General features: G+C 36.5%; 1 protein-coding gene across 5 annotated transcripts in view; it reads left to right on the top strand.

The window, feature by feature from the left end:
* LOC120513356 (ABI family member 3 binding protein) overlaps window positions 1-18,759 on the top strand; it is a 139,883-nt gene that overhangs the window by 7,857 nt on the left and 113,267 nt on the right. For all 5 annotated transcript variants that reach the window (XM_039732700.1, XM_039732699.1, XM_039732698.1 and 2 more), the window contains exon 2: window positions 12,421-12,600. In XM_039732700.1, the coding sequence (XP_039588634.1) occupies window positions 12,421-12,600 (180 nt within the window). The remainder of the gene's footprint in view (window positions 1-12,420; window positions 12,601-18,759) is intronic.

Genomic DNA, 18,759 nt, shown 5'->3' with positions numbered 1-18,759 from the left:
ATGCAATTAATTTTAGCTGAAGAACTTATTTTGAATTGTTGGCAGATTTGGGGATTTTTGCTCCAACGGAGAATCTGTACTCACCTTGCACACTAGTAACCAAGTCATGAATGTGATTTCACACAGACTCTCTAGTACACTGAGATGTACAGGTGCACACACAAAGTGTGGGATCTTGCTCATTTGCTTTTGGTAAATGCATTACATAAAAAATTATCTCTTTTAATCTTTCACACTTTCATCAATCCCCTGTACTGTCACGATTTTGGTAACATGATCAAATAGCAGTTGATTAAAGCGTTAGTATGCTGTTAATGTACAGCCATGAATTCTTAGAAAGCAGCTTCTCAGTAATGTAACAGATGTTTACTGTGTTCCCTTTCCACTCAGAAATACTTACAGCAATTAGCAAGGGAGATCATATGCTATTATTATACTTATTTGAAGGCACTGTGAGGTTGCTCATAGTATTAAAGATGTAGAAAAGTTACATATAGGGAATAGATACTATAGGGAATAGACAATCTCATTTATGCCCTGTTGAAAGTTCAGGTATTGTGAAAAATTTTTTCCATGGCCCTTCTGGATTTTTTTCTCAATTATTTGTTTTTGTAGTATTAAAACACTTGTCAATAAAACTGGCACAGGGAAGACATCTCATGTAAAAACTCTAAAGTCGTGAAGCATTATTTATGTGCTTAATACACTCTTAAGTCAGAGAGCATTCCTTGGGAATTAATGTAATCTACTGCACACTGGGTTGCAAGATCAGTAATGAGAGAGACATAGCTTCCTACATACCATAAATTCTCCATGAGCATTTGGATAAATGCCTGAGAGAAGTACAAGTAAAAGAGCAAAGTCAGGCCTACAAAGATTGCTTAGCTGGTGGTGTGTGTAGATGTACGTGCCCTTATCCCACCCCAAAGTTTTCATAAGCCTTCCTTTTGTAGCTGATAGTATTCTTTATTGGCATTTTTCTTTCAACACCAAATGAAGAATTTATTTTAAAAGTAATATAGACATAGGAAGATAGGCTGGAAAGAGAGATTACTTCCTGCAGTTTTCTTTCATCTCTGTAGATAAAAGACAACATGGTGAAAACAGAGCAGGTGATGTAAGAGATAAAGAATTTGGAAATATAGTCAGACAACATGAACTCTATACCATGTCCTGGGTTGGAAGGGAAATATGTGGGAGAAAAGATAAAACACCTTCAATAAGAAAAAATAAGTATTTTTCGTATCTTAGTACTCCATTAATCATGACATAGCTTTTATTTTACATGTTGTATACTTACTAGGCTTGGTGTCCATTATTTTCTGCTATCCACTGATTTAGTGGAAGTATTTACTTCATATTTTAGTTTTGTTAAGATGAATTAACAATGCCTCTGCTTCACAGTGTGTTCATAGAGCTGTAAAATAATTTCTGTCAAATTTAGGAATTCAATAATACATTCTAAACTTATGAAGTTATTAGTACTTTTTGAATTAAAGATGTACTGGCAATTTGTTGCTTCTTTTGTACAGGTGTGTTTGAACTGTGGAATCTTTCCTTTGATCTCTGCAAACTCAAAATGTTGAACAATATAGAAGAAGATTAAAATAATCACCTCTGATTTTTCTTAATCTGTTGGGGTTTTTGTTGGGTTTATTTTAGAGTAGTAGTAAGAAGCCAGGTCATCAGTCCTGAGATCTGTCTCATCTAATGGTGCAATTCCAGCTGGGAAAACTATGTGCAGTTGGAATCAATCCTTATAGGACTGGGCTGTATCCAGCAAGTGTCATAGACATGTGTGAGAACGTTCAGTTTGGAGACCAGGAACATAAATGAAACCACTTTATTTTGACTGCTCTTTTGGAAACATCAGGCAATTTTTTTTAATTTACATTTTGTTTGTTTGTTTGTGTCTACAGCTTTCTAAACCAAAGGAAAGTAACTGGCTAAAATCTTTGTTGACAGACTTGACTCCATTGACTAGCCCAAATCATAGTTGTCCAAGCACGATAGAATTTAATATTTCAGTACTGCTTTTGTTACTGACGGAAATTTCTTTACTCTTTCTGAGTTTAGCACTTGATATAAAACACCGCCCAGGAATTCTTATGTGTGCTTCAGATATTTAATTGCTTTATCATCTGTCCACTTCTTAAAAGTGGGGAATTTATTCCAAAGTTAACACAGAATATTGCAAGCACCTTTGCCAAGTGCCATTCAGAGGTATTAATCCTTGCTCTGTTTGAAGTCCTGTGTGTCTTGGGTGTTATTTTGAGCAGAGAACACAGGTATTTTGTGTGATCATATGTGGGTTGCAATACTGGAAATGGAAAAACATTGTGACTTCAGAAGAAGAATAATCCCATTCCATTTCCATATTTTTGCCTATTATTTTAAAGGTTCTTGCTTCAACTGTACCCAGCATAGTGGGGGGGACTTACAAACAGTATGTCACCTATTTCTGAATGGGTGTCAGCATCTAGTTTGTTTTCCTTCAATTCCAAAGCAGGTGATTATGGACAACTCATCTGCTTCTACTTTTTTCCACAACCCAAGTTCTTTCTCCAGTGTACACAAAGCACAAAACATTCTCCCTCACGAAAATGAGTATAGGAATTACACTGAATATTGCTCAAGAACCAGGAAGAGCTTCTTAAGCAATATCAAAGAGGTATCAAAAGGGACTTTGGGCTTTTAACCACTGACTGCCCAGTTTTCCATCTCCCCTGTAATGCAGGGATCCAGTCTGCATTTCTCCAGTCTGACAGGAAGGATACCTGTTTAAATTGTGCCAAAGCTGACGTAAATTATGTTCACCCCTTTCCCATTGTATGCAAAGCCAGGAATAACATTACAGAAGGCAGCAAGCTTTGCCAGACAGCCTGGCCATGGTAAATTTGCTCTGGCTGTTCCAAATCACCTTCTTGTTCATCATGTGCATAGGTGTGTCTGTTCCTGGTGACTGAGGCTAGGGACAACAGCTTGCAGTTTCCTGGATGCCCTTTCTTGGCTTTACTCAATCAATTGCACTGAGATATTTTTCTCTTCTCCATAGCAAATTAATCTTACTTTTCCCTGGCAATTCTCTTATGCTTACCTATATAATGAAGATACCATGCCTAACTGGATTTTCATTTTCTCTGTCTTAGAGATAGGAAGTAGGATACTGGGATTCATGCAGCCCTCCTTGAAGCTTTATGGTATATACTTAGATGTGTAGAACAAAAGTAGTAGCCTTCAACTGAAAAATAGTAATTTTTACAAGGAAACATAGGGCTGAAATGGACTTCCTGAACTTATTTTGACCACCTTGTTCTTATTCCCAAGACAGTTTGCTCCAGAGTGTAGCTCCCTGTATCAGTTTTCCAGGTATCTTCCTTGCTGCAGTTTGTCTCTTCTCTTCACAAATATGGACCAGAAGTAATTTATACTGCTTTTCCTCAGGGCTTTGTTTGTTTGCCATATATATTTGGATAATGTTTTCATATCTATCCATGTACTTTTCCTCCAAGATCAATTACCCCTATTTTCTCAGGCTTCTTTCCTGGGTAATATACTCATTACCTCTAGTCATTCAATTTGATTTTTTTCCTGAATTTATCATGATGGTCTGTTTTGCAGTGCTCTATGTATTTATCCATTAGTGATGAGACCTTTTCAGAAGTGAGAACTAGTGCATAAAAGGACTGGCATCCATTTATTCATATTTAAAATAGAGAAGGCAACAATTTTGAAATATATCTACACGTTGGGGATTCTGAGACGTATAGATTAATTTACAACTAAAGGGTTGGAAGTACCTGTTGGTTTCAAATTTATGTTGTTGCTACAGCTTGTAAATCCTCCCAGCTGTCTAAATATTACCATCTTTAAGCAGGTTTGTCCCTAAAAAATAACCACGTGCTTAATCAGAGAAGGAGGCAAAACAGAGTTAGCTTTAAAATAATCTAACCCAATGTTACAGAATACTCAGCTAAAGACTTGCTCTTTCATTTGCTTGGATTATGGCAAACAAGGTAATACTTATCACAGAAGAGGATTTCAGTATATGACTACATATTTTGTTCTATTAATGCAGATAAACATGCAAATTTAATTACTGCTTGAGGGTTTTTAACTATTGATTTGGAGCTGCCTTATTGTAACACAGTAGAATTTATACTTTGTTGCTGTTGGTTATTTTGATATTCTTTTGAATGATTCCTCCCAAAGTGTTTCAAAAGATCCCCAGATGAGGAGTCACAGAGTGAAAAAGAAATTAAGTATTATGATGTAATAAATTGTGAAGACATGTAAGGAATAGACTCCAAATTGGCTGTAGGAGGTGAGTCCCTCACTGCAGCCTGGGTACACAGTAACCCATGCAGCAGATTACCTATGCACTCAGTAACAAACACTAACATCCCGGATTGTTAAGTGTGGTGTCCTCACTCTTCTCAGGGAAGCAAAGGGGGCTGCAGTTCCAGACTGGTTTTTATTATGCCTTCAATTTTCACTCTTCAAAAATCTACTGATCTTTGTAAGTGAGAGGTGGCTTAAGGAAGTGGAGATGCCAAACACTGCGTGCCACTGAGTAGGTAATGGCAGTGATGATGCACTGCCTGCTCAGGAGCACAGTCATAAGAGACTTCCTGCATTAAGGTCTATGGTCTTGAATACCAATTGCTTCAAAACATTTGAAGTTTATGGGCAGAGCCAGTCCAACAGTATTTTAAATCTTCACCTGCTCAAGTTCTTGGTATTTTGTTGAGCTTTTCCTACTGAGCAGAGGTTGTTAGAGAAAGTCCCTGATTTTATTCAACTGATCAACTCTAAAGTATGTCCACCTTGTATGAGGCCATGTCCAAAGACCACATTTCTCTTTTGGCGTTTGCATTGGCTGATGCTTTTTAAAGGCTTAAGAAAGGGAGCTAGACCTAGAAAATTTGTGAAACTCTCCTTGCTCTCCACAGTCTTCTGCTTGCCTTTATTGAATATATTTATGCAGAATCTGTCAGGTTCTTTGGCCAGGACATATTTTTCTTCATAGACCAGCCTGGGTGGAGTTGCCTTGGACTTGTTTCCTTGGACAGGAGAAGGAGCCAGGATTGGAAAGACAGCTCTTTTGGGCAAGATGCAGTCACTGTCTCATCAGCTCTGTCCAGGTGAAATTACATCCTGAAAAATACATACCAGGCCAGTCTGGAAAAAACAACAACAATAACGAGCTTTGAGAGTAAAGCCAGGGAAACAAGGCCCTGGAGAACCTAAAGACATCAGATCAAAATTAAACTTTATCCTACTACAAATAAATGATCCATAATCTAAACTGAAATAAGGCTTTCAGGTTTCTTTATTAACAAGTAGTTTTGTCTTGTCCTTTTAAATTTGTGCACTGTTTATTTTAAAAGTATTATCTATCAAAAATTATTCAGCTTGAAGGAGTTTCAAAGGACATTATGCATTGAAAATAATGAATAGGCTTGGTTTTGTCCTTATCCTTCAAAAATGTTGAATTGTTCAATGTTGAATTTTATAAATTTTTACCATCAAACACCAAACTAAGTTTACTTATGTGTCCAGATGGACACATAAAGGTTTTCTAAGGTTCAAAATAAAAATGAAACAAAATCCCATAAGAGGAGCCAGGGTCAGGTTCTTTTAAATCATACCAAAGATGTTTTTAGAGGTCTAACTCCTCTTCCCTTTTTCATCAGAGATGCAGGCTTGGTTATTTTCAAACAACAGTTTTCTTACTCGTTTTCAGCTTTATTTCATATTTTAATAAATAATAAAAAAATGACCTGCAGAATGGAAGGTGGAACTGGGGGTTGGACCACTGAAATGGGATCCCAAGTTTAAATCCAGACTGTTTTCAGCTTTTCACCCTAAAAATAAGGACAATTATTTTACTAAGTCAACAAAAAAAAATTTTAAACCATTATGTTGAAGAAGCCTTGTGAAGATGGAAGTGGAGCTTCAGTGAAGTTCTTGAATGACCTGAAAATAGGCAAAACAGATGGCAACATTTGAGCTATGAATTTCCTTTGTACAATGGTTTCTGTTGCTACATAGAAACTGGAATTGCTAATAACTACATCTTCACCTCTGCATTGACCAAACTGGTCCTAAAGTACTAATGGGTACAATTTATTCACTCAGTTCTGAACGGTAATAATCACTAGAGAGGAATTGGCAAAATAAGTTTTAAAACCTTGTAATTTTGTAATATAAATGCTCTAACAATTCTCTTTCAGAAGTATATGTTTAGTTTATAACATTAAAGAACAGTATATTTCTGATTAGCATTAATAAAACCAAATGTGCAAAGCAACCGGAGGAAAAGGTGTCAGTAACCTTGAAATAGCGCTGTGAGAAAGGACACAGGAAGGGATGGGGCTCACCCTGGGCCCTCACAGGGCATCTTTTCCTTTTGGGTCACTACCTTCAGCTGAACACCAGTATTGAGTACTACTCCCTATTGTGTATTTCGGCTACTTCTGAAATTCCTATTCATTTAGTAGTAAATTTCTCTATAATTTAAATTACTAGTACCCCCAGATATGAAAGAAATATGGAGGGAACTGCAGTTTATGCTATTTTATTTGCTGTGTACATTCTGTTAAGAATGTTGATACACCTAAGAAAAGTTGCCCTCTTTGAAGTGAAAGTAGTTTGAAGGTGGAAGTTCAGAGCTCAAGGGTTAGGTTTTTGTAGATAGACATGCTTGTTTTTGTTTTGCACAGCTGACTGCTCCATGTTGACAGCCAATTCTTCTGAAGCAATGTTAGACTTGTGTAGGCATAATAATACTTTGAAAAAATGATTGGGGAACTTTATTTGCAAATGACAAAACTATATGCAAGGCTGTTAGCTCGCTCTCCTCTAAAAAGGTGTTCTTGGTTGCCCTCTTCATATAGCATCTACTTTCATCATTCAGAGTATTTGTGAATGTGAATATTTCACAGCTAAGAACCTTAGTGTTTGATGTAATCTCTCATGAGAAAGGATCCTCAGCTATCTTATTAGAGAATACAAAGACATATTTTCTGCAGAAGTGCAGAGTAATTTGGCAAGAGGCACTGGGCACAAACTGGAATACGGGAAATTCCAGTTAGATATTAGGACTTTTTTTTTAAACAGAAGTATGCTAAGCACTGAAACAGATTACCCCAGAGATGTTCAAGACTCAGCTGGAAGTGGCCCTGAGCAACTTGAGGCTTTGAGCAGGGAGTTGAACTAGATGACTTGGAGAAGTTCCTTCCACCCTAAGTTAGTCCATTATTCTGTGCTTGTGGCTGCTTTAGAAGTGTGTCTTGTTTATTGTAGTACATAGAAACAGAACTATTTTTAAATGTTTCCCATTTTAAGATATATTTGGGTTGCAGCCAAACAGCCAATATTTCTCCATGTTTGGCTGCCAAAATAAATACAAAAATATAAAAGAGCAGAAAATAAAGGTTTCATAGTTTTAGATTATCATTGAAAACTTGCCTGGTGGTACTATTACACCAGATTTGGGGAAATCCAAGCACTGCTGTGAATGATTTGAATAAATGAGGTAGTGCTCACAAATAGATGGTGCTAATATATTTTCATAAGGCACACTTCATTTATCTAGCACTCTGGGAGGCAGTGCTGGGTCTTGCCTTCATGCCCCTTAAAATCTTTGAAATAGTGGAAAATAAACAGTTTCAATGTAAGGCAAAAGGAATTCTGGCAACAAAGCCAAATTTGCTGTAATACACTACAGCTTGTATTCGCCCTCTGGTTTTGTAGGGCAGAGTTTAAGGATCTTCACTGTATGGATAAAAACAAAAAATAGGACTGTGTTTGATCACAAGAGACCCTGCACACTTAAAGTCTGCAGGAGATTCCTGGTATAAGTGAAAGTAACATCTAAACTTTTAAAAGTTTCAATATGTTCTTGCCTTTGTCTCCAGTTGCCTATACATTCCAACTAGCCAAACTATGGTGCTTCCAGCTGGATTCTTTGGGGCATTAGTAGCTATTTTCTTCTTTCTGGTGGTGGCCGGTTCTCTGATGATGCAGCTGATTTGTTATTAAGCTGTTTTTCATTCTCTCCTAGTGTAGACAGACTCCTTTTCTCAGAGTGATTCCAACACTCCAAGTGCTCTGGTGCACTTAATGTTGTGCTTTTACTTCAGATGTTGTGCTTTGCACAGTTTCTCCTGCTGATCTTGGCCATCAAATGACTTTTGTTGAAGAGAATACTTGCACATCAGTGTGGAATTTCTGTTGGCAAGCATGGAGGGAAAGATTGTATTTCAGAGGTAGCTATAGATCTCAGAATCTTCCATTTGGAAATGGCCTCAATGTAAAAGAATTACATTACAAATTCTTAAGACCAGGGTTTCACTAACAAATGCCAAAAACTGACACAAATGAATGGAATTAGAGAGCATATAGTCTATTATTTAAGTCCTTTATCAAGGAGATGCAGGGAAAAAGGTCTCTTGGAATCCTAATACAAAAAAAATATTTTCTCAAAATCAAATAAATTCTTATCCCAGTATCATAAGAGTTAAGTTCCTATGACTTCCCTTGTCCATTCAATCATATTTAATGAATATTTATCTGAGTGATGACTAAAAGAGACATATTACTCAGAATGAGAATGCTTTCCTGGTTAGTTGTTTAAAACACTGAGATCAGCACAAGTGATTAGATTAACTGATTATAGATTATAGGTTAACAATCTATATTGTTAATATGCTGCTGGGGGCAGTACCCATTTACCAAGATAATTTATATGTCATTTGTATCTGCCTTGCTCCAGGCTGGCCCTCTCTTGATTAGACTGGCAGTGTCTGTGCAGCACGTAGGATTGAGCTCTCCTCGTCCTTGGTTGCTCCACTTCTGTTCATATGCTTCCAGAAACTGGTCATTTATTGTTTTACCAGTTAATATCCATCCCTCATTTTCACTGATTCTGGAATGCACACAGTCCATGAATAGGAATGTGGTTTAGTCATATGAATTGTGGCATCTGTGTTGTTGCTTTAGCAGTTATTTTTCCTGAAAAACATACGGCTAAGTTAAAGTGAAGGAGATTTGTCTGCTTGCTCTTTGCTGCTCTTTGGGGTCAGGTTTTAGGAAAGATAGGTCCTGCTTGCCTAAACTGATCTCCTCTTATGACTGGACGAGGAAAAGGTTGTGGATATTGTGTACCTTCAGCATTTATCAGCAATGGTGTGCCAAGCAGAACCAGGAAAGTGGTCACTGCCCTGTACTTGGCACTGGTAGAGCTGCATTCTAAATCCTGTATTAAGTATTGGGTCCCTCTCTACAAGAAAGATGTTGAGGGGCTGAAGCATGTCCACAGAAGGGCCACAAAAGTGGTGAAGGGACTGGAGCAAAAGTCTTATGAGGAGGAGTTGAGGGAGCTGGAGAAAAGGAGGCTTGGGGGGACCTTATTTCTCTCCATACAACTGCCTGAAGGGAGGGTGTAGGGCCCAGGTGGGGATTAGCCTCTTCTGCCAAGTAACAAGTGACAGAACAAGGGCAAATGGCCTCAGGTTGTGCCAGGGGACCTTTAGGTTGGATACTAGGAAAAATATCTTCACCAAAACATGAAACATCCAAACAGACTGATGATGTTTGAGGCACAATCCCTGGAGTTATTTGAAAGTTGTGTGGATGAGGCACCTGGGGACATGGTTTAGTGGTAGACTTGACAGTGATAGGTTTATGGTTGAACTTGATGATCTTGATGGTCTTTTCCAACCTAAATAATTTTTTCTTAATGTTTTTCTTCCTAAACTCTACAGGGACTCTGCAATATTTTTTGCCATCACTGTACTTAAAAGTAAATTAGAGGAAAAATTACCTGCCTGGTCAAGACAGGGTGGTGAGGACAAGGATTTATTTTTTAAATTTCAAGTGCATCTTCTTTTTTCTTTCCTGCCTTATTATCTTTTTTTTTTTTTTAATATATTATTCCTGATTATTTTCTGCTAGAACTGTTTTTAAATTTCAAGTGCATCTTCTTTTTTCTTTCCTGCCTTATTATCTTTTTTTTTTTAATATATTATTCCTGTTTATTTTCTGCTAGAACTCTGTTTGATTTTAAAAGCTCTCTTAGTGCTTTCGATACGCTAGCTATAAAAAAGAGATCTAAAGAGTATGATCTTAAAGCTACTACTGTTTTGGGATCCCATTTAGGCTTTCTAATTGCAGAAACCTCACTGAGTTTTCAGGCTTTCATAAAATCAAGACTCTTTGTCACTATAATTGACTGCTTAGGAATAAATAATGGTATCCATATAATTCAAATCAGACCCAGTTGAATATAATCTTGATGTAGAATTAAGTCATCAAATTGATGTAAAGTATAACAGAGATACATAGATACAATTGTGGGGAAAATGGTTTAATTTATTATAAATTTAAAATTAAATAGATGTTCTCTAGTATTTTTTTATAAATTCAGGTTTGAGACTGATTAAGAATTTTATTATGGAAATCAAATTGCCATATTTGAATTAAGTTCTGTAAGTCTTCTTTTTGTAGACATGAGTATCATTAGAGACCAGGAGACCATCATTTCAATAATGCTTAATGGGTTTTGAAGAATCCATAATTTAATCAGATGTAGCTCACTGTCAGCCAGAGATAATAATTCTAAACTTTGTTACCAGTTTTCACTAAGTGTCTTTATGAACCCAGTTTAGGGTGTTTGAAGTGTGTTGTGTTTTCTTCCTGGTTTGTGCTATATGGAGCCCTGTCAATATTCAGAGTTGCCCATCCTCAGCACTCTTGTGTACTGAAATTAAATGAGCTAGGATGTCACAGAGATTAGAAGCCACTGCTGTCCTTTCCTCCATGAAGGCATTGCTCTGCTGAGAATGCCAGAGAACTGAGTTTTCTAGAAGCCTTGCAGTCTTCTGGAACCTGGCAGAGTTGCCTTCGGAAAATTGTGACAGTTTCCTGGCTGAATGATTTTTCTTGATCAGTCTTTAGATAAAGGAAGGGAGGCAGATGTTTTCCATCAATTTTACTTGTACATTTCTTTCTGTAAAGGGAAGAGGCATAAAGTGTTGGCTTAAGGCTTTACATTCTGTGTGCAGACAACTGCAGATGCTCAAATCATCTACTAAAACAAAGTGAGGGTTTTGGTCTCTTGGCAACTCTAGTCATTAGAATTTCTCTAAAAAAACCCAGGGTATGTTGGGATGATACCAGAGAATCAGTATGTACTTGTCTAGAGAAAGTTTGAATATCAGTCTGAGAGAGAGAAATTACTGAGAGAGAGAAAAAGAAAGAGAGAGAGAGAGAAAGAAAGAAAGAAAAGTTTAGTATCGCTCTATTCTATTGTTTAATGATATATTATTTATCATTTATTTCATAGTTGTTCTTCAGGATTTAGTTCCCGAAGCAAAATTACTATCTGAAAAATTCTGGTTTTTCCTGATAAGTTAATTTCAACCCTCATGATTGAACAGATGCCCGAAAAACTGCTGGGGGTAAAAATTTATACTTTGAGAATACTAGTACACAAAATGTACTAGTCTAGTGCTGGTGTCGTAAGTTTGGGGAAAAGCCAGCAATTCCACAGTTCTGAAAATATGATAGGCCTAACAGTAACAAGGGAGTATTAAAATTGTACATACCAAGGAAGGAAAAGGGAAAAGCCAATCCTCCCTTACCCCACCAAGAAGAAGCCAAAACACCAACTTGTAGCCTAAAAAGTTAGTTATTCTTTTGTGAAGTCATTCTCTGTTGCTGCAAGTTAAATTTTTGCAGATGGATATACAAGATGTGTCTTACTTTATGTGCTGTTCCCCTGGAAAGCATAAAAATGAATGTTTAAAAAGAGTTTTTTCGTAGTTTTGAGTAAAGTATTTATGTTAGTTAGGTGTCCTGGTGTAATTCCAAATACAGAATTACATTTCCAGCCCAATATAGGGGGAAAAAAATTGTAGAAGATTTATTTGGCTCTAGTTGCTGTTTATAATCTACCATAATTTTTGAGTGTGATTAACTGATTAACTTAATTTTGGAACTTCATATTTTCTACTAAGAAAAAAAAAAAAAATCAAACCAAAAACTTGTACATTTCTCTCCCATGAGTCCTACATATGGCTAATACTACTTCAACACTTGCATTTAAAGGAAAAAACACTTGCATTTTTTCCACTTCATGCATGGTTTTACTACTGCAAAAGTAGATGTTAAAGCAAATGATAATGCTAAACTAGTGGAAAAACAGTCATGTTGGCAACCATTACTATACATGACTGTTAGTTCACTTCTATAAATACATGGTGTTTCCAGGGGACATCACCTATAAGAAATTTTTCAGTTGCATGCTGTTAACAAATTTAACAGCACTGTATTGTTATATTGTCATGTTCCATTACTGAATATGTGATGTCAAGGTAATGCAGTCTGATCTCTTCTTTTTCACTCTTTCCCCAGTGAAAAGGCAGAGTCTGAAGGTTCAGATCAACGCGACAGATGACACTGTGTGCATGAGGTATCTTCGACCAAGTCAAAGCACCAAACTAGAAGGTTTTGTCCTGGGTTATGGAAGCAACTTCTTTTCTAATCAGTACATTCCTTTACCTTCAGAAGGAAAAAACTACATAACAGAACTTGGTAAGCCATATTTGCTTTGCATGCTGTTGTTGTAATGAATTATGGGAAGAGACTGAGAAGAATATGAACCTTTTGTTCACCTAATTTTTTGTTTTACTCACAGCTTCTTTGTTTTTTTTAAAATGTTGCTGTCAAGAACTTCAATGGAAAGTGAAATTAGCAGATCCTTCAAGGAGAGCAACTAGATCTTGTTGTCTGGAAATTTTGCTTACTGGTATTTCTTTTGGGGATTTTCGTTTTAGTGAGAGCCTGTACTATACTTGAACACATCACACATCAAATGGGATGGTTTGCCTAAAGATGCAGCTATAAAGTAGAGCATAAGGGAAATTCACATGCTTTTAACAAACAATAGAAGAAGCAGTGAGAGTCTTGAGAATTGTGTGGTTGATTCTTTTTGACAGAAACATTCATATCAACAAGATGCCTCTTCTTGTAGGGATCTACGCCAGTATTGCATGTTATAGATTAACCTCTAACTACCATGTCAGAAGTTACCGATGGAATGCCATGAACTGTTTTATGGAAGAGATTAAACCATGTCAAGAATGCTATATCCTGTTATCTGGAATAGAGAGAAGAAAGAACGAGTTATTAAAACATTGATTTATCAGGATTCGACCTTTTGAGAAATTGTTAAATCCCTAAGGATTTTTCTATTGATTTCTTTAAGTTTTTCTAGCCTAAAATGAATCAGTTCACCCTCATCATTGTAATGCTTATGATCTTGGTGTAAAGCAAGAGGGAAGAAAGGATGCATGAGCATAGAAGTAATAATTGCCACAGTTTTAGTGGGTTCAGTTAAGGCCACTGTGGGTGTCTGCTCCAGGCTGAAAACTGCAGAATAAAATCTGAAAAAAAAAAAGATGTTAGACACAAAATAATTAAGATATTGGAGACTGATAGGGTCACTGTGGCAAAGGTTAACTTTCCTTTTCATGAGTTGGTACTCCTGGGATCCCTCTGTAATTCTATCACCCATCCAGTGTTTGACTTCATAACCTTTGCCTAAGCTGGGTCTGGCTTACCTAATTCATCTTGTGTGTAACTTTTGAATCAGTTCACTAAGAATGATGTACAGGATTTTCTGTAGTATACTGTGCATTAGGCACAACAATGCCTGTTGCAGGAGTAGTGAGGATTAATTTTTGAGGATTAATTTTTTCAGGTATTCTGAGATCTTAGGGAAGAACAAAAAAAAGACTGAATGTAACATTGTGTAAAATCATTTTCCCTCCCTATGTAATAGAAGCTTTTATATCTACTGTTTTGCAAATCTGAAAGCTCAAAGTTACCAGGAATTTCAGGAATATTGATATTTTGTAGCTTCAACCATAACAGTTAATGGCTGGAATCTAGGCACCTTTCTTTAGTTCCACAGCACAGAGCACTGACCATATGCATATCCATTTGCTGTAGGGTGTCTGGAGAGAGAAAAGCACAAATGTTGATGAATACTCTTCTTTTATGATTATTTCAAAGGAGAATAACATCAAAATTTTATCTCCCTCATGCTAATAGAAGTTGTCAGTTTCCTTTTGACAATAAATCTATGCTTGTGACTTCTGAGTGTCCAGTAACTAAACATGCAAAACACAACATAATATAGATAGCAAGACAAGCATTTCTAACCTTCAGAAAAATGTCATCTTTGAAAAGACAGGAGTAAAAGAAGTTATCAGCAATATGTACTTGAAGTTGCAAACATTAATTCGAGGAATTACCAGTACATTTATTGGAGCTGCTGCTTTTATTTGAGACATTTAGGGTTAGATTGAGTGCCTTGGGGACTTATTTATTGGAAGCTGAGAGTGCGTAATCTTTCCCATTTCACAAATATTAAACACAACATTAAATTGCAGCTTTGACTGTGCTTTCCAAATATGTATGGAACACGAGCTAAAGCAATAAACATCAGTTGTGCTTTTGGCTCTACTTAAGAGTGACTTGTGTGGCAGAAATGAAGACAGAAATGATTGCTAGCACACTCCCTCCTCCCCACCATTATTAGGGATCAGTTGCTGGCAGAAACTGGAAGAACTGCAGAATGGTTCTCAATTCTAGGAAAAATGATTAAGTTTTATTGTGGCAGCCAGAGACCTCAGCTCTAGCATACACTTTATATTGATTTTAGAAAAAGCGAGGTGTTATAGAGGGACAATGAAAATACTCTCAAGAAATATGCCAAAGAATAAACCCTCTGGACCCTATTGCTGAAAAATCTCAGATTATCTTTGTACTCTTGGTACATCTCATATGTGATGAAGTTGGCCTAGTATGTTGTCTTCATATTGAAACAATGTACTTTTAAATTTCACACTCAAAGTTGTCTATCCCATGTTCTACATATTCTAACGATCCAAGTGCCACTGCACGCTCTGAAAATAGTGTTCAGTGTGTTCCACATATTTTTCCACAGTCAAAGCAACTAGGCTGATACAAAAAACACCATTCATATTTGCCCTGAGAACTCCTTTTTGGTCCTCTCATGCTTTGACTGATCTGAATTTTACAGAATGCGGGTGAGTTTATAGGCTTCCCTGATCAGTGTTAGGTGAGGTTTTTATTGAGCAGAATGTGGAAGAAGTGGTTCCCAAATATGAAAATTTATTATGGTCTGTTTAGATCAAGACTAATACAATTTAATACTTCCTCTCTTGTCAGTTTTAGTGGTTTGTGGAAAGAGAAACCTTTCCCAGTCCATTCAGGGACTATGATCACACCCTTAAATTAGTTTGTAGTGAAAGGTAAAGATTAGAAATGGACTTTTAAAGGCATTTGTTACTCTCTAAACAATATGTATGTTTTTCTAATTCATTAAGGAGCAATGCTGTGGAATATAATCCCTGGGAGAGAGATTAGATCCAGGAAAATGGAAGATCCATGAAAGTGGATCTTGTTCTGGTAGCATTAAAATTGTTTATTCTGTGAAAATGTTGAAGAAACAATCATACAGATACACAATCAGCTGTAAACAATAATAAAAAAAGGCATTAATTTATGTGTTAGGCTAGTGTAAAAAACTACACAGGCTTCACATATAAACCACTATTCCCTTCCTAAAATATGGTAGTCCTTTAAATTATAATTTCTGCTTTCTAACAAAGAGTGTAGGTCTACAAGTAGAATGAAGTGCCTTGCAGAAATTTCCACATTTCCTTGATTTAGTTCTGCATCCCTGGTTTTGTTAATGGAGCAGCATAATCAGTATTCTGTTTGGGATAATTGTCCCCAGTTGGAACTGGAATATGGAAGATGACAATATACACAACAATATGTATTTGTGAGGCCCACAAATTCCATATTTCCAACACACCCATTGTAGATTAATATGAAATTTATTGTCAGCTTCTTTGCTGGGTCACACACCTTTTATGATCCTGTTAACAGGAAGCTTGAAGTCAGCAGATGTATTAATTTATAAAATTACATGTCTATAGATGGATATATTTTTTAAGAAAATTATTAAGGACATGACATGTCCTAGGATTTTGAGAAGAGAGATATGCTTTTGTACGTGTGACATTCACCTACATTTCATCCATTAAAATATTCAGCATCTCTCTGCAGTAATTCTTACCTTAAAATATCTGTTTTCCCTTCATTTTGCAAATTATATAGTAATTGAGGCAGCAATTGGATAACATCATCAATAAATTGGGATCTGCCTGCAGAAGGCATGGGCAAAGAGAAAAGGATCCTGTTGGATTTCCTGAACTTGTGATGAGTTTCTGATGGCAGCAAAGTCTTGAGCAGCTTCATGCTCTACTAGATAGATCTGAATATACTGAAATGACAATGACAAGGCAGCAGCCAAGTTTGTTCCCAAGAATTATGCCTCTGCTTCAGGACATCAGATTTGGTTTGTGCTGAGTGTACATTATGTGCTCACATGACAGTAAACAACATGATTTTTGGTCATGAAAGTTATTCAGTGTCAAAAGGTATCAAGAGGTTAATTCCACTAGAATAATAGAAAGGTGAATGGACCCATCCAAAAGCTCTGGGATTGACTTAAAACTTTATCTTAATTTTTTCCATCTTCCTGACTTGTAAAGAAAGTATTTGCTTAAGAGATTTGTGTTAGTCTTTCCTAACCTGGCTAGGAAGATTGCAAGCCAACCTCCTAGAAATTTTTGATACTGTTGGAGAAACCCAAAAATTTGGGTGGAGACAGGAAATTTTTGCAAGAATGAACAGCAATTACTTAACAGAATTAACAAAATTATTTTCCCTTTCTGTTTCTAAAACCAGCTCAAAGTTGGGCAATGCTTTTGCTTTTCCTTTCCTTGTACAAGATTGTACAGTGTAAGAGGAGAATGTATTGGTAATCCTGCTTCGTAACAATGCCAGTAAGTGTTATGTGAATTTCATGTTTATGTATGTATATGAGAGGCTTCTAGTACCACCTTGAGCACATTTTAGAAGTGTAACTCAGGGATCTGTCCTGGAGCAGTGCTTAGCTAAAAGATCTTGCTGTGCAGTTTGTTATCAGTTACCAGAAACTGGCAGCTGTATTCGCTACATGCTTTTCAAGATGCCAAATAACGTGATGTTAATTCAGCATTGCCTCCTGCTAACTTACCAGGAAGCAAGTTCTCATTGCTAATGTTAGCAGAGTCTCGTGGAGAAGAGGAACTGGAGGTGTCCAGCAGATGCCCCTTCCTCTAGATAAGTGCATTGATCAGCAGCAGGTTCATTCATGCCAGCCTCTTTGTCCCACTTCTCTGTCTTCTCCCATGCTTGTTACACTACAATACTTTCCATCCTCCCCTTCTTCCAACTTTGCCCTTAACAACATCCCATGGGAAGTTTTTAGCAATCCCTAAATACAGATTAAGGGCTTGCAGCCTGAAGCAAAAAATTACTTTGTTTTGATTTCTGAATCCTGTGGTCCATGAATTCTAATAATGCATTTGTAACACTATTTTAAGATTTATTCTAAGTTCATCAGTCAGTTCATACTTACATTGTTTTGCTTGCAAGTGCATATTGGCTGGGCCCTGAATCGTGTGCTTGAACAGAAGCAGAATTTCCTAGCATTTTGTAGTGCCTGTTAGTTGCCTGCTGCCACTGATTTGATAGCCTAGCTCATGGCACATGAAAATAAGACATCTTCTTTGTTAATCTGATATGTCAGTGACATGTGTCTGTTGCATTCTGGTTGTCTTCATGAGCTGTTAAGGTGGGGCATTTTGTAGTGCCTGTTAGTTGCCTGCTGCCACTGATTTGATAGCCTAGCTCTTGGCACGTGAAAGTAAGACATCTTTTTGTTAATCTAATATTTCAGTGACATGTGTCTGTTACATTCTGGTTGTCTTCATAAGCTGTTAAAGTGGCTAATAGAAGCTTTATTCTTTTAATAATTATATTTATTAATATAATAGCCTATGTTTGGGGAATTACTTCACTAATAATTAGGCATGGATTCATGGAGGAGCATTTCTCTGGTATATGTGGGTGTTTTCCTAGAGTATTTTGTGGTTAAAGAATTGAAGGTGGTCACTCTTTGGACTTTATTTCTGATCTGAAAGGAGTTCTTAGCCAAGATATTTGTTGTTCTAGCCTTGATTAAGGGGGTTAGACAGTAGTAGATTCAAACAAGTGGTCTTGGAGTAGCATCCCTCCAAGAATGTGTTAGGCATCAAGGAGCTACTAAGATTTTTAGTAGCAAATTTGCAAATATTTTTCAAACTTAACTTCTTAAAGCTTGTGTTGTTTTGTAGGGATCCTTCATTTATGAGATTATAGATCCTCACAGATGGGAGACAGACAGATTTATATTTTGCATCTTTATCATAAATTTCTCTGTTATATATTGATTATTAAATTATTTTTGGAGGCAGATGCTGGATTCATGAATTTGTGTCCAGACATTTCAACATTGATCTTAATTACATAACTATCCTTTTCTTACTAAATACAATTCAAAGAAAATAAGAAATATTCAGTTGCAAACAGGATTGTCTGTAGTCTGTGGTGTAGTTTGCTTTTACTTGAGGTTATAATTTTATTTTTCAAACAAGCTTCTCTTCTTAAATATATTTTCATGCAAATAGCTGATCTGTTCTGTGAATCATAATTACATGCAGTCAAACATCCATATTTTTATGACTATTACATTTTCCTACCTGCCTCCTATTTCAGCAATTTATCTTT

The sequence above is a fragment of the Passer montanus genome, unplaced genomic scaffold (assembly GCF_014805655.1).
Source record: "Passer montanus isolate IOZ18808 unplaced genomic scaffold, ASM1480565v1 scaffold80, whole genome shotgun sequence".
Classification (NCBI taxonomy): Eukaryota; Metazoa; Chordata; class Aves; order Passeriformes; family Passeridae; genus Passer; species Passer montanus.
Note: the sequence above shows the minus strand (reverse complement) of the source record. Positions and strands in the feature narration are given on the sequence as shown.